At 47.5% G+C, this 27,092-nt stretch overlaps 1 protein-coding gene across 1 annotated transcript; it reads right to left on the minus strand.

Annotated features, from left to right (window-relative positions):
• Positions 1-1,032: 1,032 nt before the first annotated feature.
• PICK1 (protein interacting with PRKCA 1) lies at positions 1,033-11,922 on the minus strand. The gene is made up of 13 exons (XM_074871177.1): positions 11,847-11,922; positions 10,776-10,867; positions 9,989-10,100; positions 9,373-9,501; positions 9,183-9,249; positions 7,791-7,880; positions 7,293-7,346; positions 7,131-7,193; positions 6,668-6,801; positions 5,798-5,890; positions 4,786-4,836; positions 3,207-3,351; positions 1,033-2,950 (listed from the first exon to the last, which is right to left on the minus strand). Exons 2-13 carry the CDS (start codon positions 10,814-10,816, stop codon positions 2,709-2,711), a joined length of 1,221 nt encoding a protein of 406 aa, XP_074727278.1. The 5' UTR covers positions 10,817-10,867; positions 11,847-11,922; the 3' UTR covers positions 1,033-2,708.
• Between the last annotated feature and the right edge of the window lie 15,170 nt (positions 11,923-27,092).

Consider the following 27,092-nt stretch of genomic DNA (forward strand, 5'->3'; position numbering starts at 1 on the left):
TTGAAACCCCCTTAGAAACATCCCAAACCTGACTAAGCACCATGACAAACCCCAGCTGCAAAGCTCTGGGAGAATGAGCAAGAATAAGACTGAGCAGCAGCAAGGGTGATGGAGCCCTGTAGGCATTCATTTGCTGCTCCGCAAGCTTGTTCTCCCCTCCCCACAAGGTAAGATCACTGTTTCTGCTCTACTCGACCAAGTTGTTCTGCAGCTCTTTCCCCAGCCACCCCTGTCACCCAGGCCGGGTTTTCCTTGTTCACCAATGCCCCCTCCAAGAAGCAGCTCACAACTTCCCAGAGGTCCAAGGTCCACAGCGTGAAAACAACTGCCCCTCTCAGCACCAGGCAGGTCACTGGAACAAGGTCCCCTCTGTTTCCTTGTTACCAGTCAACATTTTCCACTAAGATTCCTGCTCTTAAATCTTATCACAGAAGCCATAAAAGCCCTTAGGGGACAAGCTCTTGCTACAGACGGTCCTGTAAGATACCCAGACCTCTTCCTTCCCCTCCACCAGTCAGGCTGCAAAAAGCCTGGCTACCCCGCTTTCCACTTTGCATTGTTGGCGTTCAGGCAGGCTCCACTGAAGCATTTTCTCTGTTCCTCTTAACCACTTCATATTTTAGCAACAAACAGCTCTGAAAGCGGATCAGGGGCTTAAGCATCAGCTCAAGCTTGTGATGCAACAGCTGAGCTATGTGGAGAAGCTGGTCCTAGAGGGGTGCAAGGATGCCACCACGCAGGACTAAGGCAACAGGCAGCTTTGCAAGGCTGGCATTCCCCTGGGAAGCCAAGATGCAGAGAAGCTGGTATTACATGGAAGACTGGCTTTGCTACAGCATTTATAAGCCTCCTCCTCTGGAAACCTGTGCTGCAGCAACCACTGCCTCTTGGCGTAGAGCTTATCCACCAGCATGAGCAAGAAAATAATGGCCAGAATATGACACTCTTCCTTCCCATCATTGTATTTTAAGATTAAAACCAAAGAAAGATGAGCAAAAATCTCACTAAAGAAAATGCGTGAAGGACAGGAAGCAGAATGTCACATTTTTCTTTATTAGAGACAACAGTCAGTACATCAAAGTCCATTTAAATCTTCCAGAGCAGCTTGACCATGGATGGCTTGCTTCCAGGCACCCACAGAGATGACGAAGCTCCAAAAACAAATCAAAGAGAAAAAACAAACATCTCAATCATAAATTAATGCCCTTAAATAACCTCTCTCACTACCACTAGAATGTAATGACAGAGAAGTCAAAACCCTTGCCTCCAAGCAGCATGCCACTCCTGGCAGCTGTGCTGCCTGATAAAATAAAAAGTGCCATCTGCAGCTGGGATTAGCCCACAGGGATGGAGGGAGGAGAAAAGGAAGGAGGAAAGAAGCAGCCTCATTTACCTTGGTTTTTCTTTCCCCCCTTCCCTTGTGCTGGGGAACAGGACATTAGCTACTGCTTCTGGCTGGCCCAGAGGCAGCACGAAATGGCTGTGCAGAGAGGAGAGCAGGAGGTGCGATGCTAGTCACACTCTGCACTAAAAAAATCTCAAAGCCTCTGCCTACAGGCCACGTCTTGCTCTCTCCATAAGGCTTCCTGTCTCTCCTCTTTAGTTTAAGGATGGGATGTCTCCTTTGCAGTTCTAAGGTGGCTCCTCCTGGCAGCTGCACAAGGAAAGCATGTGCAGGACTAGCTGCACGTCCTCTAGAAGCGCGTTTGGTTATTGTCCATCGCAAAGAGCTGTAACAGAGAACGATGGAAATGTGTGCAGCTTTGCTGTTACTCCCAGGAACCCGCTTGCCTCAGACAAGCACGCTTACCTCAGCATCTCAGCTGAGTAGGGGGGCTCCTTCCTGAACTAGGTCCCTCCTTCCCACAGGGAAGGGCAGAGCCACATCCTGCAGGATTCTAGCCCTGGTGTGTAGCTATGGGGCATGCACATGGTGCCAGCTGCGCCAGAGCTCAGGGATGATGTGGGGGATGGTAGCCAGGGGAAGAGACTTCTACCTCTTTGCAGTAGGGTTGCAGCAGCCCAGCGTATGAGACCTTCCCCCAGCCCCTTGGTGGGGGGTGATCCGATGACATGTACCACCACTGGTTCTAGGCATCCGTTCAGACTTGCTCCTATTTCTTAAAAGCAGTGGCGCAGAGAGCTGGGAGTGGTGGCAGTGATCATCCTAAAAAATCAGTCCTGCAGTCCATGGGGACAGATGGAAGAGAGAGGAAGCTTACAACGGGCCAGAGAATGGGAAGCTTGAAGACAGCGAGCAGTGGGGTGAAGTAAACAATGCTGGTGCTAACACCTTCCCATAACACCAGGGGAGGACAGAGGGGGCTGTCCTCACCATTTGCAATTATCTCCAGATGTTTAACTAGCTTCCATGTGCCAGAGGGGAGTGGTGCGCCCCGCACGCTCAGCAGCGTCCTGTCTGCACGCAGAGTCGCATGGTGGTGTGCTAGGGGATCTTCCTCCCCACACCTCAGTACCCGAGTTGGGCAGCAGAAGTCTCGGGGGGAAAAAGAAATATCCAGGCAAACAAGCAAGGGAAAAGAGAGGAAAGTAGAGGTTGGTCCCAATCCAACCAGCCACCCCCACCCAAAGCAGAGCAGGAGTCCCAGGCTGGACATACACAGAAAGTCACGGAGGATGGATCGCCATGTAAAATACATGTTTTTATAACAGTCTGCAAAGTCTTTCCTCTGGCCATGCTGGCACACTCAGGCATCATCAATGAGCTTTTCACCATTCGCGTCTTCCTTCCCGCTACTGTCTCTCTCGCTTCCTCCTTCTTCTTCTGCCCCATCCGTGTACGTGTCCTTCTGCCCATAGTTGAGAGTAGTGCGGGCAAGGTCCACCTCAATGGGAAAGACATCCGCATCTCGGAGCACGGCATAGCAGTCGTCGTAGTACTTAGACATTGTGGAGACAAAACGCTGGAGCTGGAACACGATGTCTTGCACTGTAGTGGAGACAAGTTCGGAACAAATCAGGCAAAATCCCCCTTCACAAGCAGAGGATGAAGGCTGTGATTTGAGTCTCCCTCGCCAGAATTAGTTACAGTCTCCTCCTTTTGGCCTCTGAGGGCAGTTGTCTCGGGCACAGCCACAGAAGGGTTCTTCAGCAAAGATTTCTGAGCTGAGACAAAGGAGGAGCATGAAGGCCAAAACCATGTCTGCCTGACCCCTTCAGGTGCTGGCCACAGCAGTAGTACTCACCGTGTTTCTGGTCCAGGAGCTCTATTTTCTCTAGCACATCCTTCCTCATCTTGGCAAAGCGTGTGCGAGCCTCCTGCCGGCAACGTAGGATAAGGCGGTATTCATAGTTCCCAGTGCTGACCCGGTAGAGGGGTTCCCCCAGAGCCTGCCAAAGACATGGTGACATTTTAGACTCCCACAACAGTGCTTGTACACACAGTTTGCCTACCGAAGTGGACTCACAATGACCTTGGGTTATTACAGCGCTCTCGGGCTCACTGGAACTGCAGTCAGGAAGCACGAAACATGAGGAATGCTGAGCCACATCAACAACTGGGAGTCAACAGGGCTGTTTTGAAGGCCAAATACATGCCAACCACGGTAAGCAAGGACAAAAGGAGAGACACCTTTCAACCCAGCATGGAGAACAGGCATGGCTTCTTATCTGAACTATTAAGACAGGCACTATGAACAAACAAGTCTAGCGTCTGAGGGATATATTAATTTATATCAATCACACAAAAAGTTCTGCCCTCCTCTGCAAGCTTCACTCTATATGGATTGCATAACATATTATACACCTACACAGGGAACCCTGTGATATCCAGACACAACGCTGGAAACCAGCAGGGAGGGAACTATATATTGTCCCGCACAATATTTTGAGAGAAAGGGGTTAGGTCTGTCAGCAAAACAGCATTCTTCTCTTGCACCTGTAAAGATAACATATATAAAAATCTGTTACTGACTATGGCTTGGTAATGCACACTGCATGTGCCAAACTCAAAGATGTTACTCTGCTGGGCAAGACTGGGATTCTTTCCTTCCCATTTAGCAGGAAAGATATAATTAAATGTTGTGTTAGGAAAGTTTTATTCCTTCCTGGCACCGGGAATTGGGCATTCCAAAAATTCAAACCCTTGTGCTGAGATTAATACCTAGGATAAAACAAGATTTTACTTTTTTGCTGGGAAACTGGAGGGGACATTTTGAGCTATCTTAAACAGAGCTGTTAAGGATTACTTGCAAAACTCTATACCAGACAGCAAACTGTTACTGAAGAATGGGGTTTCTTTTAAGTCTTCTGATTTTAAATTACCTATTTTTAGGAAAAACCCTATTGTTAAGAGATACTTTAATAAATTTTCCTCAACTACAAACTCAGCTTTCGTACACATTTTGCTAGAGAAGTTAAATGTCCATTTCTCAGAAACACTCCAGAATTAATGATAAGCTGTACACTACACACAAATGGAATCTGTGAAGATTAACACCTTAATCCTCCTTACACAAGCTAGTATTACTTAAACACTGAGACAGGCAACCACCGAGCACACAAGCTGCAGAGGAGATTTCTGGTCCCTCTAATATTCCACAGCACCAGTAATTCATGACAGTTATTGGCAGGGTTTCCTAGGTAGCATTTAAGGATCTCCAGTTTCTAATATGTTAAGAACAAGTGTGTATAGTTCTTGGGATGTATTCACTAGTTTGGGTGCACACAAGGACAGGAGTGCTTTCACATTTATAAGGCAGTGTGCACAAGGAAGCTGCAGAAAGGAGTGTATGCAGTTGTCATTGCCACAGTACTGGTACTCACAATGCAGCTGTACTCTTCATCATCCATCTCTTTGACTTTCAGGCAGTAAGACTTCGCAGAATTTAAAATAAACAAAAAAAAGAAAAAAAAAAGAAGGAAATACTAAGAATTAGAATCATCATCACCCATAGCCACAGGGCTGTACCATTTCAAGCCTTCCTTCAATGCTGCAGCTAGGGACACTGGGGAAAGCACAGTGGGATCAGAGTATATTAAACATTCCAGGTGGAAAGAAAATCTATTTAAAGATGGGGAGAGAAAAGGCACTCATTATTTATATTACAGGAGCAAATACTTTGGATAAGTATAACCTAAGTAAGAGAAAAATCCTGTGTTCATCTAGTGTTTGGGAAAACACAGTACCAGAAAAGTATGAGGAAGCAATAAATAAGAGGGGGGGAAAAAAAGATGAATTGGGGGAAGGACATGTGGGAAGAGATGCTGCCATATTCACTTGCCTTAGGGCTGCAGCTCCAAATAGTTCTCTCAACTAGTAAAAGGAAATAGATTCCTACAGTTAGAGAACAGATGCACTTAACAACCCTACCCTTTTTGGATGTAGAAAACAAGGGCTGAGTGAAATGGAGGAGTTTAAAAAAGGCATGGTCTAAATGAGAGCAAATATGATTTGACAGTTGTTTCATTTGGCTAAAGAAAGACTATCCAAAACTACCTGAAAAACATGGACTGGAGAGCTATTTAGGGGAGTTCAAGAGCATAAGTTGCATAGGAACTCTTTACAAATAAATAAGGAAGTTAATTCAGTCATGTACAAAATAAGTCATCTGGATTCTGGGAGATCTTTCTTACCAGTGAGAACTATTAGGTTAAAAGCAGGTATCTGAATCTGAGTAATCTGGCATTAGACAAAGGATTGGAAAAATTAATGCATTCTCACATGGATTGTGGAAGGATAGATGTGTGATCGTATAGGCTATATGTGACTTCCAGGCTATGATTCTACGAAACTTAATTTCAACCAGTACTTAAAAAAAAAAAAAAAGTGGCTCACCAAATATTCAAACTTGACATCCAGGTACTTTTTGATAGTCAGCCTTGTGTCAGGAATGGCTTTATTCAGATACGTATTCAAGTCAGTAAGCATCTGCAAGGGAAGCATCCTGTTGCTGAATATAAGACCAAAAAGCATGACTACAATTCATCAACTGCAACCTTCTAACCAGCCCGGGTCATGAGACTGCCTCGAGTTAACTCTTTTTTGAACTAGAGCATATTTGAAAGAAAATGTTCGATCTTGACTCAGACTTGCCATGGTTAGAGCATCCATTACTGTCACTGGCAAGTGGTTCCAGTGTTAGAAACGCATGCCTCACTTCTAGTCCGAATTCATCTTTTTTTGACTCACCTTGTTTCACTGTCAATTGGTGTGGTTCAAAAGGTCCACTACCCAACGCTGTGCGTCCAACACGGCACTGAAAGTGGTGCCCAAATCAACATTTAATCTCTCTTTGCTAAACTAAGTGGACAGGTCCCCTGGAGACTCTCACTCAAATATATTGATTGAAATCCTTAAATTGTTCCTGGAACTGCTTATCTAAACTCTTTTAAATTTAGTGATATCTTTCAATTATGGGTACCAATACCAGGGAAAGGGCTCTAGGGACTACCCTGATCAAACTACTCCCTCATCCCCAAAAGAAAAGGACAGAAATGTATTCATGTGCAGAAGTCAAAGGGACAAGATTGATATATTCACTACATTACCTCTTAGGTTCTTTATGAAGAGAGTTCCCTGAAGGAAAGCAAAGACAGTTCTTCCCACAATGAATGACCTTTAAGACCACACCTTCAAAGACAGGCTTCTGTCCTTCTAGATTCCCCTCTTCTCCAGACCCTTTACTCCTACAGTTAAATTCTTTACCGGCTTAATTGTTTTCAGAAGGTGAATCCCAAACTTCTCAATGTTGCGATGGGCATCAGCAAATTTCACAAAGGCTTCACTGGCAGCTGGTTGAGGCTCCCGTACACCAATGACAGAGAAAACATCTCCAAATGCTGGAATAAATTCAAAACAGATGAAAGAAGTTGGCCCCGGAGAAGAATCTTGCCTCCAGTGTTACAACTCCTTCCCATAACCTTGCACTTGGCTGGGGAATAATGCTACATATTCCCCGAAGACCAGAAGCTGGCAGGGCATTTCTTCAATGTCTCGTTGAAAGACAGGGCCTGTGTTAGCACTGTGACCGCTAACACCAGGGCAGCCCTTCCCAGATCAGTTCTGCAACACTTAGTTTTCTTTGGGTAAGGGAACCACAAATCTAAGTACTGACTAAAACTGAAACCAGAGGTCAGAGAAATCTGCTCCCTTCACTCACACTCTTTACCTCTGTGTGTCTGGGATAGCTCAAAGAAAGCTCTGAGAAGACTCTTGGTGTGCTCTGTCAAGCCTGTGATGGAAGCCAGAAAAAGAATTTAAGTTATTTCACTGAAACACAACAGAAGCATCCTTCCCTCCCATCTGGTGTCTGATGCAAGACACAGTTTACCTTTGTATAACTCCGCAGTCCTCTCTAGCTCCTCCAATCTCTTCACCAGTCCATCTACACGGAAACAAGAATCAGAATACAGAATTACAACAGTCAAATCCAGGATATGGTTAAGAACTGATCAACTGGAAAAAATACCAGTTTCATATCTTTGGTTCAAATTTTCCTCACCTCTTAATGCCTGTCCCCTGGTCCAACATGGGAAGCTTTTAAAATAACTGCGAACTTATTTTACAGTGTGGGGTCATCACCTATTGGCATTCACTGAGAGGGTCCCCACTTAATTTGATCTATTAACTTGACCTTAGCTAACATTTAAATGGCCCCAATAACAGGATGTATCACTCAGGAAGGGCAGAGGCAATCACAACAGTGAGGCATAGCGGAAGGAAAGAATTATGAAGGAATAATGTGGAACATGCAAGGAACAATAAAAAGTAAGTAGGCACAAGAGGGTAAGTGTTCCCTTAAGAAAATGTCCTTCTGGACAATACTTACCATTGCAAAGTATGGCTCGGCTTAACCCCAGGGCATCTGCTGTCCCTGAGCTCATGTTCTCTACCAGTCGATGCTTTACCTTCTTCAATACTAAAGGCCAAAAGAGAGTTGCAAACCAGGATCAGGGACATTTTTGCGGGCATGAAAAGCACACTAGCATACTTCACCACTTTCTCAGGCATTGAATAAGCTGGCCAGTCTGAACTTCACTCACTATTGAAGTAGTGAGCAGGAAAAAAATACCATAGAACCTAGTTGTTCAGTCCAGCTATATATAGCACATCTTCTATCTTCTGTCTGTTCTGCTCTCACATCTTACATACTTCAATCAATAGAGCTCTAGCACTTATTCTGGAAGACTATTCCAATCACTTTGCTATAAGCTACCTATCATGGTATTTGGAACTAAACTTTGCTTATGCTACTTGCTGTATTACTTCAACTGAAGTTAGGAGACCAGGCTGAAAGCAAGACAAATAGGATTTAATGCTCAAAGTTATCCCTGTGCTTAATTTTATCTTTTGGATCTTAGTTAAATGCTTTTGTCAGACCCTGATGGAATGAATTTCTGTCTTTGGTGGTCATACACTGCAAATTACTACATACAGTTATGCCCTCTTCGGAATCAGATGACTCAGCTACGTTTATTTAGAGGCAAACTTGCAGGGATGCCAAGTGCCTGCAGCTCCCAAGAACTCAGCTGGAGCCACAGTGTTCAGCATCTCATATTCTCACCACAATTCTGTTTCCCCAGAAATCCACCTCACTCCTCAGAATTTTCCTGAATCCCTGTCAATTCATTAGCACCTTAATCACCATGAAATAAAATGAAAGCACAATGAATAGATAGATTTTTTTAGGAAAGTGAGAAAGATAGACCATATAAAGGAGATAGCTGTGAGGCTTAGTTCAAAACACACCCTTTGTTTTAGAAATACAGCCTCTCCTCTCTCCTGTAAAATTTACAGTTGTAAAAAAATCAAGTGTAGATAAGCATTTCACCACTGTTCTCCAAGCTGAGAAACTGCAACCAGTGTTTTTCAGTAGACACATTTCTGCGTACAGCTGAAAATCTCAATAGGTCAGCATAACTTACATGTATTAAAATTTAATTGAATTATTATCTCATTGAGTTTCATCCATGCTAAACACAGCACAGAAAAACAAGCCTCTTGCAACAACAGTCAAGTCTCAATTTAACTTTCAGGACTATTTCAAGAAGTCAGGCAAAGATTTTTTTGAAACCTGTAATTCTCTTTGACAGGATCCGTTTGAAAGTGACTGAGTTAAGAGGAAGAACGGAACCAGAATTTTACTTTGGTTTTAGTTGGGACCAATCTTTCACCTCTCTGTGTCATTTTAACACTCTAGGAAAAAAGAAACCAATCTTACCAATATCCAAAGACTTGCCCTGCTTTGGGTCGGCCTGAAGCTTGTTGTAGTGTATCGTCACTTCTCCCTGTAGAAAGAGCAAATCCAAAACGGCTGTGCTGGAAGCAAATAGCAGCGGCTTCCTTTACCAATGGACAATAAACTGTCAACTACGACCCAGAAGCTCCAGTGGTCCCCTCCTACCTCTCACCTTTACCATCTGTATCATCTTGGCCACCTCCACCTTGGTCTTCCCTTTGACGGACTTTCCATTCACTCCTGTGATTTCATCACCAGCTGCTACAGTGCCGTCTAAGGCTGCTGGAGTGTTATCAAATACCTAGCAGAGAGGAGAAAGAGCACGGGTAGTCTGGAATCAAGAGGAAGAGAAAGGTGAATGCAGGGCTAAAGAACAAAAAAGGGACAATTACAGTCCTCTTATTTAACTCAGTTGTATTTTGTTCACAGTGAAGCTGCAGTTTTTCCCCTTTCCTCACTAAGAGATGGGCTGATCATCTTGTTCTCTCAGGAAGTTCTTGCCTCCAGGACACACCTTCTCAAACACAAGATTTCTTGATGTTGAGAATGTCACACCATTCCCCTGTAAATTCTAACATGCTCTCCAAGGAGAATGGTAATTTCAGAAGTTTTAATTTAATTCTTCCACGCCTATTAGGTACTAGGGTAAGGAAATCTTATTCACTAGAAAGTAAGATGATGCCTCCCACTTTGAGAAAAATGAATAGCATAGGACTCTCCACGCTTTCCATCTCTCAGGCCAACACTATTTTACAAAGATGGTTTATTCTTCCTCCCTGAGTGCCCACCTGGACAATGTAGAGACAGGGGCAGTACTGTGCTCCTCCCCCAATGCTGATCCCAATCAGGTTCTGAGAGTCCTTCTTCAGGGTCACTGTCCCAGGTACAGTGGGGATCCCCCTAGAATGGGAGGGAGAATGAATAACTGAACATGGTAGGCAGAGTTGCATGTGTATGAAACAATTCTGGTATCTGAGTTGATACAAACCGAAAACATAATGGGCACTGCACATTTGAACTCATCACATTATCTCTGCCATACAGTCTACCAGCACAGGCCAGCAGAAAGATCTTCTGGGCTACCTTTTTTGAGACTGCATGCAAGGTGGGAGAGACACCCTCCTGCATTGCTAGGTGCTGAGAAAAACTTGCACGGCATAAACAAGATGCAAGACAAGTGCTCCATGTTAAATAAATTGCTAATCTCATCAAACCTTTTACTTGTGCAGGAAAGGTCAGTGTTACCCTTGTCTCTTAATTCTCTTTCCTCCATTATAAATATTTTTTTCTCTGGCTAAGGTCACTAATTTATAGAACATTTGTCAGCACTGCTTTGCAATCAGATGCAGGGTAGTCACTGCAGAGCAATAGAAAATGTTCTCCTTTGTTCACCAGCACAACAATGCCTCATCCCCAGTCCCCAGAGAGAGCAAGAAATCAGGACTGAACAGCAAGTCTGACTCTCCAACACGCAGCATCAGGAGCAGGTAAATTTATCCACTCCCAGTAGGTCTTGGCTGCAAAGACTATTTCTATTGTTAGCAAAAACCAGGAAAAGGCAAGTGAAATACTCACAGCTTATCTTCCTCAATATCATAGTCCAAATCTGCAAACATTGTTTTAGCTAAGTGGAGCCTGTTAGTCTGAAACTGCTTATTCCAAACTCCCTGGGAAGAAAGAACATAATAAACCCCCATGAATCCGTGATCGCAATAGAAAACTTCAGAGAATCAACCTGTCACCCTTGTTGATTCCTTCTTTTTTTTTTGAATGTCACATCATTGTCTCTGTTTTTATATCAAAGATGAAAAACGTGTCAAGGGTCTCTGATTCTCTGTAGTGAATGAGACAAGCGAAAGTCCTCTAGTTTGAATGCTGGATGTTTCAAAGCCCACACATGTGCGGTATTTCCAAAGCACAGAACAAAACATGGTCCTTTCTGGAAGCTGCTTCTTCACACGCTCTACCTGCACCATGGCTGATAAAGATATTTACAGTTTTACCACCTACATACGTTAAAACTCCATTTTATTCTTGACTTTGTAACAAGTTATGTCACTTTTTGACGTTCATCTCCTGTCTCGGGAGGCTACGCAAAGATTCTTGCAACTCGTTTTACAAAAAGCCTCATTATTTCCCCATGCACGAGCCCTTGTTTCAGCTTCTATTTAACTTCGGACAGTAATTAGCAGACACGTTTTGGTGTCGTGCGTCCTTCGGTAGCACTATACCGCGGCTGCATCCTGCTGAGGCGGTTACCGCCACATCCAACCCCACCGGCCGCCAACGGGTCACGGCTTCGCCGACCGCTCGCCACGCCGCGTCCCTGCTGGCCTCGCCCGTCGGGCACAACCAGCCCTCCGCCGCAAGCGTGTCCGCCACCCCCTGCCCTCCCACCGGGCGGGGGCCGCGGGGCGAACGAGGGCCCGGCGTCGGATGCTCGGTGCGGGGCCCTGGCGGAGGGTGTCTCCCGGCGGCCCGAGGCCTCAGCCCGAGCCCCGGGGGAGGGGGGACACTGGGCACTGGCCCGGCCCTTTTGAGGGGGGCGCGGGGAGGAGCTCGGCCCCTGCCCCCACAGAAACCGTCGCCGGGGCAGCCGCGGGGGACGGCCCTGAGGGGCGGAGGGGGGGGTGTCCCGTGGCTCACCGGAAGTGGCCGCCTGGCGCGCGGCCCCGCCACCACCTGCCGCCGGCGCTGACAGCCCGCAGACACGTCACCACCGGGGCCGGCCCGGAAGCACCCGGGCGCCGGACGGGGCCCCGCCCCCTCCGCTCGCGCCGCGTTGCTATGGGGACGGAGACCCGCGGGGGCGGGGCCAGTTCGTCCCTGCCGCCATCTTGAGAGCGGCGGCGACGCCGTGGGGCTGGCGGGGTAACCCCGGGCCCAGCCCCGCGCTCCGGCTCCTCCGGGGAGGAGCTCACCCCGGCTTCAGGGAAAGGGGCTGCCCTCTCTCCGCCCAGCCAGCGCCGCTCCGGTGCGGCCGGTTCTGGGAGCTGGCCCGGCGGAGACCTGCTCTTGGGAGAAAGTGTCCTCAGGCTTTGTCGTGTCCCCCCGCCCCCCAAGGCCTGCGGGCCTCTCCGGCCACCACAGTGTGCAGAGAGGGCGGTGGCAGTATGGTGGTGTGAGGCCCGCAGCCTCCAGCCTAGGTTTTGCACTATGTCCAACTCGGCTTTAGGTTTCGGAGGTATCGAAGTCACCTTTGGGCTCGGTAAGTCGCAGAGGGGGAGCTGCAGGGGTGGCAGCAGCTGAAGAAGAGGATGAGAACCACTGAGTTGAACAGATTTCATGGCACAGCATGAAACAGCAGCGCTATGGCTTGTCCTGCTGCTATTAGTGGATCGTGGCAAGCTATCAGCTGTTCAGTCACCAGGAGGGGCACCCAAAGTGTGCCCACCTCGAGGGAAAGGCCCTCTCTTGCACTTGGCACTTGCAAAAATACGGAGCTGTCACCTATGGAAGGTGATGTACCCTACACAAATACACCCAGCGCCAGCCTCCCACGCAAGGGAGCGTTTCAGAAAGACATCTGTAAATGTGAACACATCCTGGTCTGATGATTCAGATGACAGCAGGGACACAAAGAGCTTTGAAACTGGTTGGCACAAACGCCACTACTGCTGGCAGGCCAGCGGGACCTGTGGAAACAGTCATTTGGAAGCCAGTCAGCACAGCTGTATGCAAAACCACTGTGCTGTCATGTGTACGGCAGGATCGCCAACCTTCTCCGTTTTTTTTCCTCTGCAATGTGTGTGTGGGAGTAGTGATTAGGTGTTCAAATGAATTTTCTGCCTGCATCAAGACAGCACCATCACCGGGAGAATGCTTTGTTTTCCCAGAAGAATGTGGTCGCCTGTTGTGTTATGTGTCATCTCTTCCAGCCACTGCTGGATTCTGAGCAATTACCAGGCTGCCAAACCTGACTTGTTGATGTGGCTCAAAAAAAAAAAAAAAAAAAAAAGTGCACTCTTTGAACTGAAAACTCCTCCATGACCAGGAACAAGGACTGGCTGATGACAATGACCTCTCTTGCTGGCTGAGAGGGTGGTTAGTGTTTGCAGCGTGCAGTCCCATGAACTTCTTGACTGAATACATCAGAACACCGACTGAAGCCACCCACAATGCTGGAGCACAAGGGCAAGAGCATGTTGTTAATAATCACTTTGAAGTCCTGGGTCTAAGAGGTGATTTATTTATGAAGGGAAGCTGAGTGAGAAATGCAGTCCTTCAGGTGGAAGCTCTCTGAAGAGAAGAGACTGACATCCTGACCCTGGACACCGACAGAAGTTTTACATCAGTGAAGCACTAGAATTGATGAGCCAGGCCCTGATCTTGCACATGAGGAGCCTGCTGGGGCTCAGCAGTGCAACAGCACTTGACTGCAGCGGAGGATGATACAGAGAAGACAGAGCCAGACTCTTCCCAGGACTTATGCACAACAAAAGAGAAGAGGCCCTTGCCTCTTATTGCTAGTTGCAGCACTAAATTCTGGTGCGATAAAAGGAAAAACAAATTACTATGAGGGTGGGTAAGCACTGTTACAGCAGCCCAGAGAGGTGATGGAATAGCCATCCCTAGAGACAGTGAAAATTTAACTGGAAAGATTCTGCGATGCTGTGAGCCTGAGAGAGACCCTGCAACATTTGGAAATGTTTTGCTGTGTAATTCTCTTTCAAATTCTTGGATCAAAACAACCGTCCATAACTTTCTTCTTAGAATACTTACTTTGAAATGAATTTTTTTAAAAAATCTGTCCCTTGTCCTTCTCAGAGCATATAACTTCGCTATTGACAGCTAAGGGTTAACCTATTTGTGATACAGTTACATGGCAGCTGCGGCTGAAGTCCGGCCCCCCGCTAGCACTGCCGAACACAGAGGAAACCCTGCATAACCCTCCCAAAGTTGACAGTTAATACAGACGAGCTGATTAAGGGAATGTCACTCAGCCGACCGTCGGCAGAGGCAGAAGTCGGGCCTGCTGCCTGCGCCATGCCACGGCAGGACTGCTCCGTGCAGGGGGTTAGGGGTCTGGGAGTCCCACACCGTCCCTCTGCTGTGTCTCCCTTCTTGACCGTGGGCTCTGCAGGGTCACCCCAGAGGAAGTGACCACCAGGCCGTCCAGTTGGGCTTCATTTCTGAGGGGGGAGCTCCACCGTGTGGGCGCTGCTGAGAACTGCTGCTGCGGGAAGGGGGCCTGGGTTCAAGCGTACGACCGGGTTTGCAACGGTGGAATGTTTCTCCTGTTTTACTGCAAGGAGAAACAAAAGTTTCCCCCACACCTAGGAGAACACATGCATAACATAAATCATTTGTTGTGCCCAGGGGGATTGCTCAGGGCCTTGCGTATGGCTGGGCAGTGGGCTGGTTAAAAGAAGTCCCAGGACCTCATTTCTCCTGTGTCCGCTTCTGCTCACTAGAGGTGCAGGGGAAAAGAACAGGCGGTGAATGTCTCCTTTCCTGGCAGCTCCTGCCATTAGAAAGAAAGACAAGAGGCAGAACTGGCCCAAGGTAAAAAAACCAGACCTGCTGACCCTGACAAGGCCAAAACCTGCGTGTCTGATGTGCCTTGTTTTTGTGGTGTGCCCACTGATGTGTGGGCATTGCGTATGTCCTTCAGTATGTCCCTGAAGCATCGGCCTTTGTACGCGTGTGCTGACTGACCCTGCCTTTTGTGTACCGTCGCTCCAACATGTCCAAGATCGATTGGATTCTCTTTGCATGAGATGGAGAATGAATCTGCATGTGCCCTAAAGCCATGTCTGTCTCAATATTAGAAATCCAGCTGATCACCTCCTCCCAAGGGAAAAACTAATGAATTACTGATGGAAATGGTTATCTAAAATCCACATTTTAGATATGGCATCCATAGCCAATGTGTAAAAAAATCCAGGAAGCTGTTCATTTTCAAGAATAGGTCTGATTAATTGTTGTATCAGAAATCTGAAATGCAGCTTTATCCTGAAAAGTGGGCTCGCTGCTTACAGTCTACCAATATGGCTTGGATCAAGAGGGCTCAGTTTGCGAATGCAGACATTTTTCCACCCCCAAATAGACAACCCATGAAAAGTCAGCCCAGGCTCTGAGAGTCAAACCCCCTTCTGCTTGTCTTTCATCATGTGTAATAAGGCATCTGCAAGCAGATCATATGTTGCATGACTAGTTAGCTTCTTGGCACTCAGATGCATTTCTCTGTACTGGGTCTGTGCTGAATCTCGTGTTTCTGGCTGGTTTTCTGCTGCTGTTGTCAGCGTCAACACAACTAATGCTGAGCTAATATCCTGACTGTTGTCCCTTGAGCCATGTTGTCTGTTCTTGGGGGAACTTTCAGTGGGTAATTTTTATTCATTGCTCACCTCTCCACAGCCTGCCTGCCCCATCCCTGCCCCACTTCTGCTGGGTCCTCCCAACCCCTGCAGGGGCCTCTACGTGGTGCAGGTGGGAGATGGAGGTGATGGCCCCACTGAGGTGAAGTAGGGGACTGTCATACACAGAGGTGGTTTATCACATGCCAGGATGGGTGTTTGCTGTTAGCACTTGCATCCTGGGGCTGCCAACTCAGAGAGGAAGGAGTGAGAAACATTGAAAACATGGCTACAGATGACCTGACTGCTTTTTTACCAACCTGTACATCTTATTGTTGCTGTATTCAAACTCCTTCCAGAATGAGATGTACCTTCAGTTCATTCTGACAAACTGGAGATACCCTTTCCCATGGGGACACCAAGCTCTGAGTGCTTGCCTGATAGAATTTCAGCAGAACACAGTATCACTGTCCTTTGGGGTTCAGGCTGACTTAGTTTGGATGGTGAAAAGCAGTATTTTTGTGCATTTTTTTCTTTTGTACTTTTTTCTTGCTAGGTGTTTTAATTGTCCTTCCGCTGAAATTTCCTGCATTTAGAATTATCAGAAGCTTACCCAGAGGGAATAAGCCTGGTGAAATGGACAATGCTCCATGGTAGATGCACTTTATTTCCACATGCACCAAACATGTTTCATTCCCCCTTGACTTTGTCCCCACAGATTTCTCCTCCTAGTCAAGGAGATAGGTCTCAGGAGCACCTGTTCTTACCTACCACTAATGTAGTGCTCAGTGCTGACACCCAGAAGGTACAGCTGTTACCTGTATGAAAGCATTACCTGCAAAGGCAGTATTTACAACCTGAAAAAAAAAGCAACTTAAAGCCTAATGGTTTTTCTGAGACCCTGCAGGTGGAAAGCGTGAGCCCTCGCTTGGTTGATCTTTTTTAATTTATAAGGCAGCTTTCAGCCTTTCCACACCAGGAGCATGACCACACGCTATTGCACAGCCCAGGAGGACTGCCAGTCTGGTGAGGCACTATCAAAGCTTGTGGTCCTTGGGGTGTTGAGCCCCATAGTGGAATAGCAACGGAGCGTATGGGGGACCACATCTCATGAGCAGTGGCAGAGTGGAGGGTGGGAAACAGGCAGAGACTTGCCCTCATTATGCATGGGTCTAACATGCCCAATTACCCCATCCTCTCCTCACCTCCGCAATGTAAAAGACTCTTGTTGAGGGTGGTCATAATTCACGATGAACACCCTAACTCCCCCTTACTCCCTTCACACCCGCTGCTCTCCATTTTCCTTCCAGAAAAAAACGTGTCTTTGATGGAATGAAACGGCTCAGTCAAACAACCCCTCAAATGGTTGGGGACCCCTGCACTTGGCCACCCTTACCCACTTCCCAGCTCTATTTCTGTCCGAGTTTGGAGTTTAAGTGGGCTGACCTTGTGCCCTGACTGCCCTGGGGGTCAGTGATGAAAGCGGATGGAGGCTTCACAGTCAGGTCTCTTGTGTGTGACTCTTTTGTTCCCGGGACAGGGGTGTGCAGTGCCTGGGACAGTGCTTAATTGTTCAGGGGCACTGCTTTAGCCGTCATGCCCTTCCCCGGGTGGCCCCAGTCCTTCTTGCTCATGCGTGGGAGGGAGGCAGCTTCCCCACTTGGGGTAGGGAGGAGGAAGCAGAGTCTGGGTTGCTCGGCATCATTTCTGGCTGTTTATCAATCTGTGTAATAAATTTTGCAGAGTGCCAGAAAGCCAGAAAAAAAAATATTAAAAAACCAAAAGAACTTCCTGGAATTTTGTGACTCCTGTCTGTCACTGGGTGCATCCTCTGTTGTCCTGCCGTGCAGGCAAGAGCAACATCACCTTGCCCTAGCCAGCTCCTGGGGCCATGCACTGTGCTCTGTGGGATGCACCCTGTCACCAAGAACTCCCTCTGCCCTTCGGCAGGTGTTTAATGAAGAAAGCCTGATGTGTCAGGCCTGAGGCACTGGGCTTAGCCCGAGTGGAGGTGATGGGTTCGCACCAGGGAGTGCAGAAGCTTTGGGCTGGGGCACATCAAAGCTGGGTGGCATTGTGAGGGAGCAAGCCTGGGGCTGGATGTATTGAGGCTCCTGGAAAGCTTTGCTGGGCCTGAGCTGGCACCCACACCTGGCACTGCCCTGAGGACGTGCAGAGGAGCAGTGGGTTTGCTGTAGGTATGCATGGGCAGGGGAAGGATGCTGGACAACCTGTGGGCGTAATGATAAAGAGTTGACAGTTTACAAATGTCCATGATGGAGGTAGGTCAGCAGAGCTCAGCATAAGCATGTGGGAAGCCTTGTACTACTCAATATCTCTTTGGCTGCTCCCTCAGCATCTTTCTTTTCACAGCGAGTCCTTCCTGTGCTTTACATCTTCATTACAGCTGGAGGCTGGGGCAGGAGCCTCCGCAGCAGGCCCTCCCCTCTGCCGGTTTCAGGGAGTGACTGCAGAGGAAATGGATAAAAGGAGTGGAGGGTCAGGGTTTAATTACCCCATTGTGTGCAGAGACAAGTGATGGACAGAGACTGTCAGTGGGTCACCGATTAGCTGCCATGGAGCAGACAGAGGAGGGGGGAAACGTGATGAGCCCCTGGGACAGACTGATGTTGGGGAGAGCTGTGAGACATGGAGATGGCAGCTCATAATGGGAGACACTTTTTCTTTTAGTTGTTCCCCCAGTCCTTCATCCCCCTCTTTGTCCCAGCTCCATCAGGAGCCCTGTGGGCTCAGAAGCATCCTGCTGGGCCCTGGCTGCTTCACTGGTTAGGGTCAAGGGCTGCTGGGGTGGCAGGTCCCCTTGGGGAAAGGAGAAAAAGGTGGGATGTCTCCTGCCAAATGAGCTGAGCTCTTGTCTTCCTGTGGGGAGGCAGCAAAGAAGGATGGAGGGAGGGAGGGAGGGAGGGAGGGAGGGAGGGAGGGAGGGAGGGAGGGAAGGAGGAAAGAAAGGGCAGGAGGGAAGGAAAGGAAGAAGGCTGAAGGAAGTGGCTGCTGGCAGATGAGGTGTAATACATACGCAGTGCTCCTCTATGCAGGTGTGAAGGTCTCCTGCAGAGACATCAGCCCAACCAAAGTGGAAACCAGGCTGCCTGTCTCCAGTCCCACTGCCTCACCACTGCCTCCCTTGGACATGGCTGAATGCCTCAGGTAATAAATCTCTTCCCTTTGCATTCCTGGCATCTGGCATCTGTTGGCTCTGGGGCTGCAAGAGACCAGGGTTATTCTCTTGTCTGATTTGGTGACCTGCTTTTGTGTAAGCAGAATGCAGAAGTAACAAGTTTCAGTAAGTCTTCTGCTCCCAACCCCATAGGTACTTCTCCCTCCTTTCCTTCTCACGCTCATATCAAGCCCTGGTTCCTCATCCCACCACACTGTCTCTGAGCCCAGCCTCCCTTTCCTACATACTCGACAACTCAGTCAGCTCTTATCCTGACCCTGCCCTCAGTCCTGCCATACGATGTCACACCTAACCTTCCTCCACCAGTCCTATTACCCTTGGTCTCAAGACTCCTCTTTCTTCTTCTTTTGCCTACAATCCCTCTACACATCCTCTTTTGGATTCTGGCCTTCAGTTTCTAACTCCATCCAGTTGTCCTCCAAGGTCCTGCTTCCTGTTTCCCCTCTCCCTATCAATTCTACCCTTTCCTCTCCCTTTCTTGCCTTTCCTCACTCATCCTTTACCCCTCTTTCCTGTCCCCTTCACGCCTCATCTCCCAGCGTTGTTTGCATGAATCGTCTCTGGAATCATGAGATCACTGGTTTTTTCTGTCTCTGTCAGTGGGAACATCACATTAAGGAGCGTGGATAAGTGACCGGGGGCCATTGGGGTGACTCTGGCACCCCCTCTCCCCACCCTCCCTACTTCTCTCTTCTTCTGTATCAAAGGAAGCTTTGTTATCCAAAAGCAGAAAGAGAAAAGCAGATAAAAAGGCGGAACATGTGATCTCATTGGCTTTATTTAGCCATCCAGCTATCCCTCCTCTCTTTCTTGATTCATCCAAAATTATCCAAGTAAGAATCCATAATCCATCCTTCAGCTTCTCATCTGTGAAAGAGATGGTGGTAGATTCCTTTTTCCAAAGCAACTTCAACAGCAGACCTCTTGGTCTCCACAAGGTGCAAAGATGACCCTGATGGGGCTCTTTAGGCAGTGTAATGCCTTTGGCTACAGTAGTCTGCACTGCAGGACTGTGGGATCCCACCCTGTGAAGTGGAATTCAAACCAGGGAGAAGCAAACACTTTTCCTTGTTTCATCATTGCTAAATGGGGGTTTCTAAGAGGATCCAGCAATGCATTGCTTCATCATGGGCACTGCTTGGGGGGGGGAGGTTTATGTTTACAGTATTAGATGCACAACATTTGAATTAACAAGATTCTGGATCTGCCAGAGACTTGCTTTTTTGACAAGGGCAAAATTCTTCATCTCAGGGTGTTTTGGTTGTCCTTTGTGATGGACATGATCAGTGTTTGTACGATAGAGTAGTGGGAGCAGTGGGGCACAGCTGGGATTGCAGTAAGGATCTCTGTGTCTGTGTTGGGATTCATTTAGACACTATCAGCCAGGAGGCAGGAAGAGGATTATTATATATTCCTTAATTGTTACATATTAGATGGGTTTGAAGCTTTACAATGAAAGCTGCTCTGCATGCAGTTTCGAAACAGATATCGTTGACTTAGCACAAATCTTTATTGTGGGCACAGTCATACAAATATGAGGAGTGTGTCAGTGCACCGTTTGCATGATGTTTTAACCAGCTTGGTTAAAATCCACTAGACAAGAAGTTGTTCTAATGTGGGAATATAATGGCCCTTTTATCTGTATAGTCCATTCCCCTTCTCTACAGGAACAAAAATTGCCCAGATAACGCCTTACATCCACAGCTTTGTATGCGTGTGTGCGGGAAGTCACTAAGGCTGAAATTTAATGATTGTTTCAAGGGCCTTCCAAAATAGTTAAGGCACTGAATAGGAGAAGAGTGCAGAAAGCTTGGCAGATGGAGCCAGGCAGCATGTGCTGTGCTCATCTAAAGCACAACACGGACTGAGATGGACTCGGGACAAAGGGTAGTCAGAGGAGTGAAGAGGGTCAGTAGAGAAGATGAGTAGAAAGGCAGAAACGGTGAGATTTGCTTCAGGTGAGACTGAAGAATTTTATTTTCTTGCAGAAGGCAGTATCAGTGAAAGATATACCCGAATGCTCTAAAAATAGGGAGGTGGAAATCTGGCTGGGGAATTGTTTCTGTTGCAGAAAGGTCATTGTGGAAGTTGCAGTGACTTTAGCATCATGTGAACTTTTACATATCTATGTATGTACGTGTAAAATGACTCAGTGAAGCAGTATGTGCAAGGAGACTATAGCTAGAAGGATGTTTGTGGGAATGCCTGAGGTAGGATTTCAGTGAGGAAGACATGATGTCCATGGGGATGTGCCACAGCTTTTCTGTGGTAGGAGAGCATGCATAAGAACTTTTACAGCAATGGTGCGGAGAAACTGTATGACATTACAACCTGTCCAACAAATAGAGTTGGCTCCAGCTAACAAACAGCTGAATCAGTAAATGTGGAAGCAAGAAAGTGACTTTTTTGTGCCTCCCATGTGTTTTTTAATAAATGAAGAGTTCCTATAAAAATCTAGACCCATTGAAGCTGCCACTGGACTCCTGCCAGTTCTGGGTCCCTATCATTTGATTTTCCTGAAACAGGCACCATGACTCCATTCGCAAGACATTTCCATTAGCAAGTTGGGCTGATTCAACTTATATCCTGCCCTGTTGTGTCTGACTCATTTTTCCCCATCTCTAGGAGAAGCCCGAGGGAAGGCAGAGGGCCCTTCACATAGATGCTCAAGGTCTCTATCAGATAATAGCTGAAGAAATATTTGCCATGACCGAGCTATGGTCATTTTTTGCCATTCCTTAGTCACTTGGCAGCCAATGGAGGGAAGAGGGAGTGCAGGGTGGGGGAGAATAAATGAGACAGAGGGACAAGAACAAAAGAATCTTTTGTGGTACAGAGAGAGAGAAAAGGGAAAGCATCACCAAATGCCCAGAAGCCATGTTTGTAACAAGAGACCTATTCTCTCAGCTACTTGGAAAACAACTTGGAGTAAAAGGCCCTGGTTGAATTAACCCTTCATGGATGTGACTTACTGAGCATGCAGGAGAGAGGTATGGCCATGGGAGGCGTAATCTGTGTGGGGAGGTAGTGGTGGTGGCTCTTGGGCAATTTAAAGCAAGCATTGGTTGTCTGGGAAGAGGAGGTAGATGACGTTGGGCGGTTTGACCATACCGAAGTTTTAAAATGTCAGATGTTCTTTCTTCATAGGAGCTTCGGTTTTGGCAAAGGTCACTGGAGGGTTTTTTGCAGCATATGAGGCACTGACTCTTTTCCGTTGACATTTTTTCTAGGGACACTGGCACCTAGGACTGTGAAGAGAGAAAGGAAAGGAAAACACCACCCCTAAAATGTTTTACTGCAGCATAATCTTGTCCCATCATAGCCTCTGTGAATTCAGTTCCTATTGTTTGTCTTCAAAAAATCCCTTCTCACACATTGCATCTTTCTTGCTCATGTCTTAAGACCTCCCTTTGGCTGAGAAGAACTATTTTACTGTAGTTAGGGGTTCTCGATACAAATGGATTGAAGGTGGGCCATATACCCCATCCGCAAAGAAGCAACCAGCTTTATTTCACTGTGAACACTCTCCCTTAGCCTCCTCCCTGCCCTTTCTAAGGAGGCTTCCTCTTTTATTAAGTGGATCTTTGTGTGAAAGAGGACTTCTGTGATGATGGTATGAGAACAAGTTCTACCCAAGGAAAGAGAATCTGCACCTATTTGAAGATCAAATATGGGGTATTGGCATAGCCCAGGTCGATTTGTATCTGAGCTTGCTTCTGGGTGCTCTGCAAATTAAAAGAAGTGAGACAGCCTGATCTGAAATACAGAAGGGACAGCACCCTGCCTCTGGAGCCTCCTCACATAGTGCCAGGCAAAGGGAAGCAAAGAGCAGTCTGGAAACAGAAAGCTGGTCCTCCTCTCTGCTTCCCTGCCTCGCCAGGACAGAAGCAGTATCCACGCATCATGGGTCACCCACCCCCCTTGGCTCGATGGTGCAGATGGGGAGGATGCAGTGGGTGCCCACGGAGCCTGCAGTCAGGTGGGCTGCTGAGCGGATGCGAGATGCACACAACATTACGACTGTGCTTTCGTAAATAAGCAATCACATGGGACTCGTGTGTGTGTTAGAGCAGTGCTTTGAAAACAACCAGGAAAATCATGTGACAACAGAAGTCTGCAGGCTCCTGGCCCTCCCCCACTCCCTAACCTTCTCCCTCCCTTTCCTCTCCTTTCTATCTCTCTCTCTGGCTGGCTGGAGCTCAATTTTACTCTCGCTAACCTCATCCTGGGCTTTGGGGTGTTTGTACTGGCACTTGGTCTTGGCGTCCAACCTACCTGTGTCCCTCAGACCACCTGTGCTGTGTGATGTCCCCTGCAGCCCTGCTGGGGAAATTTTCAAGTTCAGTGTCCTAGAGGGACCGAAGGATATTTACCCAGAGGGGAGACTAAATATGATTAAACCCATTGTTCAATGGGATTTTCACTACTGCAGCCCTGAGTCCAGCAGAAATTGACTTTTTCTTGGTGCTACAGTTTTAATACCTGACTGGCACTTACTGGATTCACTTGTAAGGTCAGAAGAACAAGTTCTGGGAGTTGAATTGCAGTTTGGAAACTAAGAAACTTGAAGTGCTTCACTGCTCCCTCATACAACTCATTCACAGTAGCACAGCAAGGCAGGAGTCTCAGAGCATTAAGACCTCAGCTGAGATAAGAGCAGGTGGTGTTCTGTGTAGAACAAGTGCCACCACACTATCAATAAATGCATGTCCTTGAGCCTTGGCTCCACTAACGGCCTCCTACTGTAACTAAGTTCTCAGATGCATAAGGCTACCAACCTTGCTGAGTGCAAAAGAGCTCAAAGAGTCAGGAAGAAACTGAAGGATTTAGTGGGCTGTGCCAGGTGAAGCTCAACCTGTCCCGCTGCCCTAGCACTTGGTTGGTGTTTCTGATTACACCTTTTTCTACTGTATGTTCCTCCAGCTATCATTTCTTCCAAGCTGGCCTTTCCTAGTTTAGAAGCTCAAGATCTTAGTCTCCAGTCCATAAGACCTTCATCTTTTCCTGCGTTATGTTTCCCCAAATGCATTTCTGCTGACTGCAGTTCTCTTCTCTTCTCTTCTCTTCTCTTCTCTTCTCTTCTCTTCTCTTCTCTTCTCTTCTCTTCTCTTCTCTTCTCTTCTCTTCTCTTCTCTTCTCTTCTCTTCTCTTCTCTTCTCTTCTCTTCTCTTCTCTTCTCTTCTCTTCTCTTCTCTTCTCTTCTCTTCTCTTCTCTTCTCTTCTCTTCTCTTCTCTTCTCTTCTCTTCTCTTCTCTTCTCTTCTCTTCTCTTCTCTTCTCTTCTCTTCTCTTCTCTCTCTTCTCTTCTCTTCCTCGCCGCTCTCTTCCTTTTCCTTCTTCTCTCTTTTTCCATATGTTCTTAAAACAGATGGAAGAATTTTAAAGCAAAGTCCCTATCTTTTTATTTTTTTCAAGATATCCATCTGAATTTGAGTCAAGAGGATCTGCTGGAGGCAAAACAATAGGGCACAAGGTGGAGAGAACTGAAGAATGAGTGTGCCTGTATTGGTATGATGTGCAGGGTGTTTCAGGGAAACCATTGCTGTTAACCTGTTTGAGATAAAGTACCACCAGCTCTTAAAGCCATGGTGACCTTGGTAAGATCCAGACATTTTGACCTGAAAACACATTTCAAGTGTCTCAGAGATGAGCTTCTGTTGCCTTGCAGCTGACAACCTTACTGGGTTAGACTTTGAGTGCAACTGGACAGGCCACACTATAACCACTCCCTGAATGGAGTGTGGCTTGAATTTGGTCAGAATGGCCTGGGTATGGCTGACTTGGCCTGAGTTACACTGGCTTTGATCTGACTGAGCTACACGTACATGGACTGAGTGCAATCTGAATGTGGGTTTGAGATGGCAGCTTGTGATAGGCACGTTCTAGGTAGGCTAGACTTGCCTGGGTTAGCTGCCTTAGACTGTGTTGAATCTGAAGCTGAAGATGGGACTGGTTTGGATGGAGTTAATATTTACAGTGGATGGGAGTGGGCTGATGGGAAGAGTTTGCCTGGATACAGCGCTGCTGAAATGAGGTGAGTGACTTCACAGTGGCTGGTTTAAAAGCCTCATTTTGCTTATACTAGAACCTGTTGCCCCATCGGGGAAGCCATTTGCTGGACCAATGTTCCATGGATAGGAAAAAGTTTATTCAGAAAGTGCCAAAATGGGATCCCCAAAAGGCTGAGAAAAATCTTTAGTTCTTCAGTGTCCAGCTGCTCCAGCCATCTCCTTCTCCCACAACCTCTGAGTGGTTCATGCCAGAACATCTGCATCTTCTTTCCAGTCTGGTCCACCAGGTCAAATCTCTTCATCATTCAACATCCTAGCCTTAAAAATCCTCCTGTCTGAGAAATTCTCCAACCAGGGATGGCTACCAGTGTTTGAAGTGAGGAAATCGGACCTGAAAACCTCACACATGACTTTTTTTTTAATGACTAGGTTTCCTTGATAGTGCAAAATTTCAGGCAGTCGAATATAGCGTGTGTAATGCATTGCCGTAGTGTTGTTTATCGAGGGGATAAAATAAATACTTAACTTGGACACAGGGTTAAGCCCCAAATAAAGGAAAATTCAGACTGTGTCTCAACATAAAAGACTGTGTACCTGGATGATCTAGCAAGTCAGTCTAGGGGACAGTGCTGCCAAACGCCTTCCCTCCCAACTTGTTCTGACTGTGCTTTTAAAAAACAGAAAGAAATGCGTAGCGATGGGTAGGAGATGGTGTGGTCCCGGGGAGAAGCAGAGCCCCATGTCCTTACACAGCTAGCAGAGAGTGAAGCAGGAGAGTGGAGGGTAGCACAGTGCTGTACAGCTGCAGGGCTGCTCACAACAGGGCAGAGCTCCCGGAGAATGTGCTCTTTGTTCCCTGCCTTTAAAGGGTAAGAGAAACACTTATGCATGGCAAATTAGCCCAAAAATGTATTTCTCTAAAACACCCGATTGTCTGGCCAGATCTGCAGCTGCAGGGAAGTTCCAGGGAGAGAAGGGGGAGGTGGCGGGAAGGAGAAGGAGGGAGGCAGGGAAGGAGGGTTTTGATGGCTGGGGGTGGGGGGAGGCAAGATGATTGTGCGAATAAGAGAGAAATTCTCATGCCTCGATTCAAACAGAGCTGGCCAGTGAGCGAGGGGACCCCTGATGGAGGGGCCACGTTGGTGGCCAGGAGACCACGGATGCTGTGCGGTCTCCTAGGGGGTAGGGAGAAGAGGGGACATGAGGCAGCTGTGCTCCGGACAGTGCTGGAGCAGGCACTGGTGCAGCCGGCGGTGGCGGGGAGTCTTGCCGCCCGGCAGGTTCAGCTGTGCCATCTGGGCCGGTATGCTCAGCGAGCAGTGCCATGCTCCTCTAGTCACCGTGTCGTGCGTCCCAGGGGGCAACAAGCAGTGTCTCTTCTCCTGCTTCGGAGAAAAATATGCAGGGTGTGACTGTGCAGAGATGCAGAGCCTCTGCTGTTCCCAAGCGGTGGCACTTGGGTTTAAAACGTCCCAAATGTACCTCTTGATTAGGAACTTGATCTGGGCTTGTTATGAATCTGCAGCCCAATGCTGATACCCATTTAAAATCTCCCAGACCCTCTCTGGCAGACAAGTGATTCCTTGAACTTCCCTGGGGTTTGGAAAGCAAAACCTAATGGTAAGATGCTTGACAACTGCTCAGACTGTGAAGTTCATGGTGAGTGCCACAGTCCTGTCCCTGCCCCAAGGGATGCTCCTGAAAGCAGAGTCAGGCCCACCATGAGCACAGCTGAAACCTCAGTGTCCAAGGAGAGTCTCCCACACTGTCCAGGATGAGATGGCCTCTTCATATGCATGATGAGAACTTATTTCTCTTCCATTGTTTGCTCATGTGGAAGGACAGGTGCTCGCTGCTGCAAGCTACAGTGCTTTGCAGGCACAGCCTCTAGGCAACCTGACTGGTCCTCATTACTACCCATTGAATGTTCTTGGGGACATCTGTGGTGTGATCCAGATGCTGCTCTCAGGGGAAGCAGCTCAGGCTAGACTTTGCCTTTGAGGCAAAGGCGTGTGCTTGCCTGCTATAAATCCAGGTCCCTGTCCTTTCTGTGATGTGACATGACCTACGTTGGGCAGACAGGAGAATCTCCTTCAAAGCCACCAGTGCCACCTCCTGCGAGGGCTGATGAGATTGATAGGTAGCCTTAGGTTAGGCAATGCTTAGACTGCCCATGAGAAAAGAGAAACATGAGAGTCTCAGAAGGGGATTTGGCTTTGATACATTCAAGTGACTGGCCAGCTCAGGTGTAAGGTTGATGTTGCCACCGGTTCAAGTTAGCACAGGCAAACTGTAGTCTGTTTCCAGGTTGCTGCTAAACTAATTGGTGACCAGATTTTTCCAAGGAAAACCCTATAACTCTTCAGGTTTGTAATCCAGAAGTC

The sequence above is a fragment of the Strix uralensis genome, chromosome 5 (genome assembly GCF_047716275.1).
Source record: "Strix uralensis isolate ZFMK-TIS-50842 chromosome 5, bStrUra1, whole genome shotgun sequence".
NCBI lineage: Eukaryota > Metazoa > Chordata > Aves > Strigiformes > Strigidae > Strix > Strix uralensis.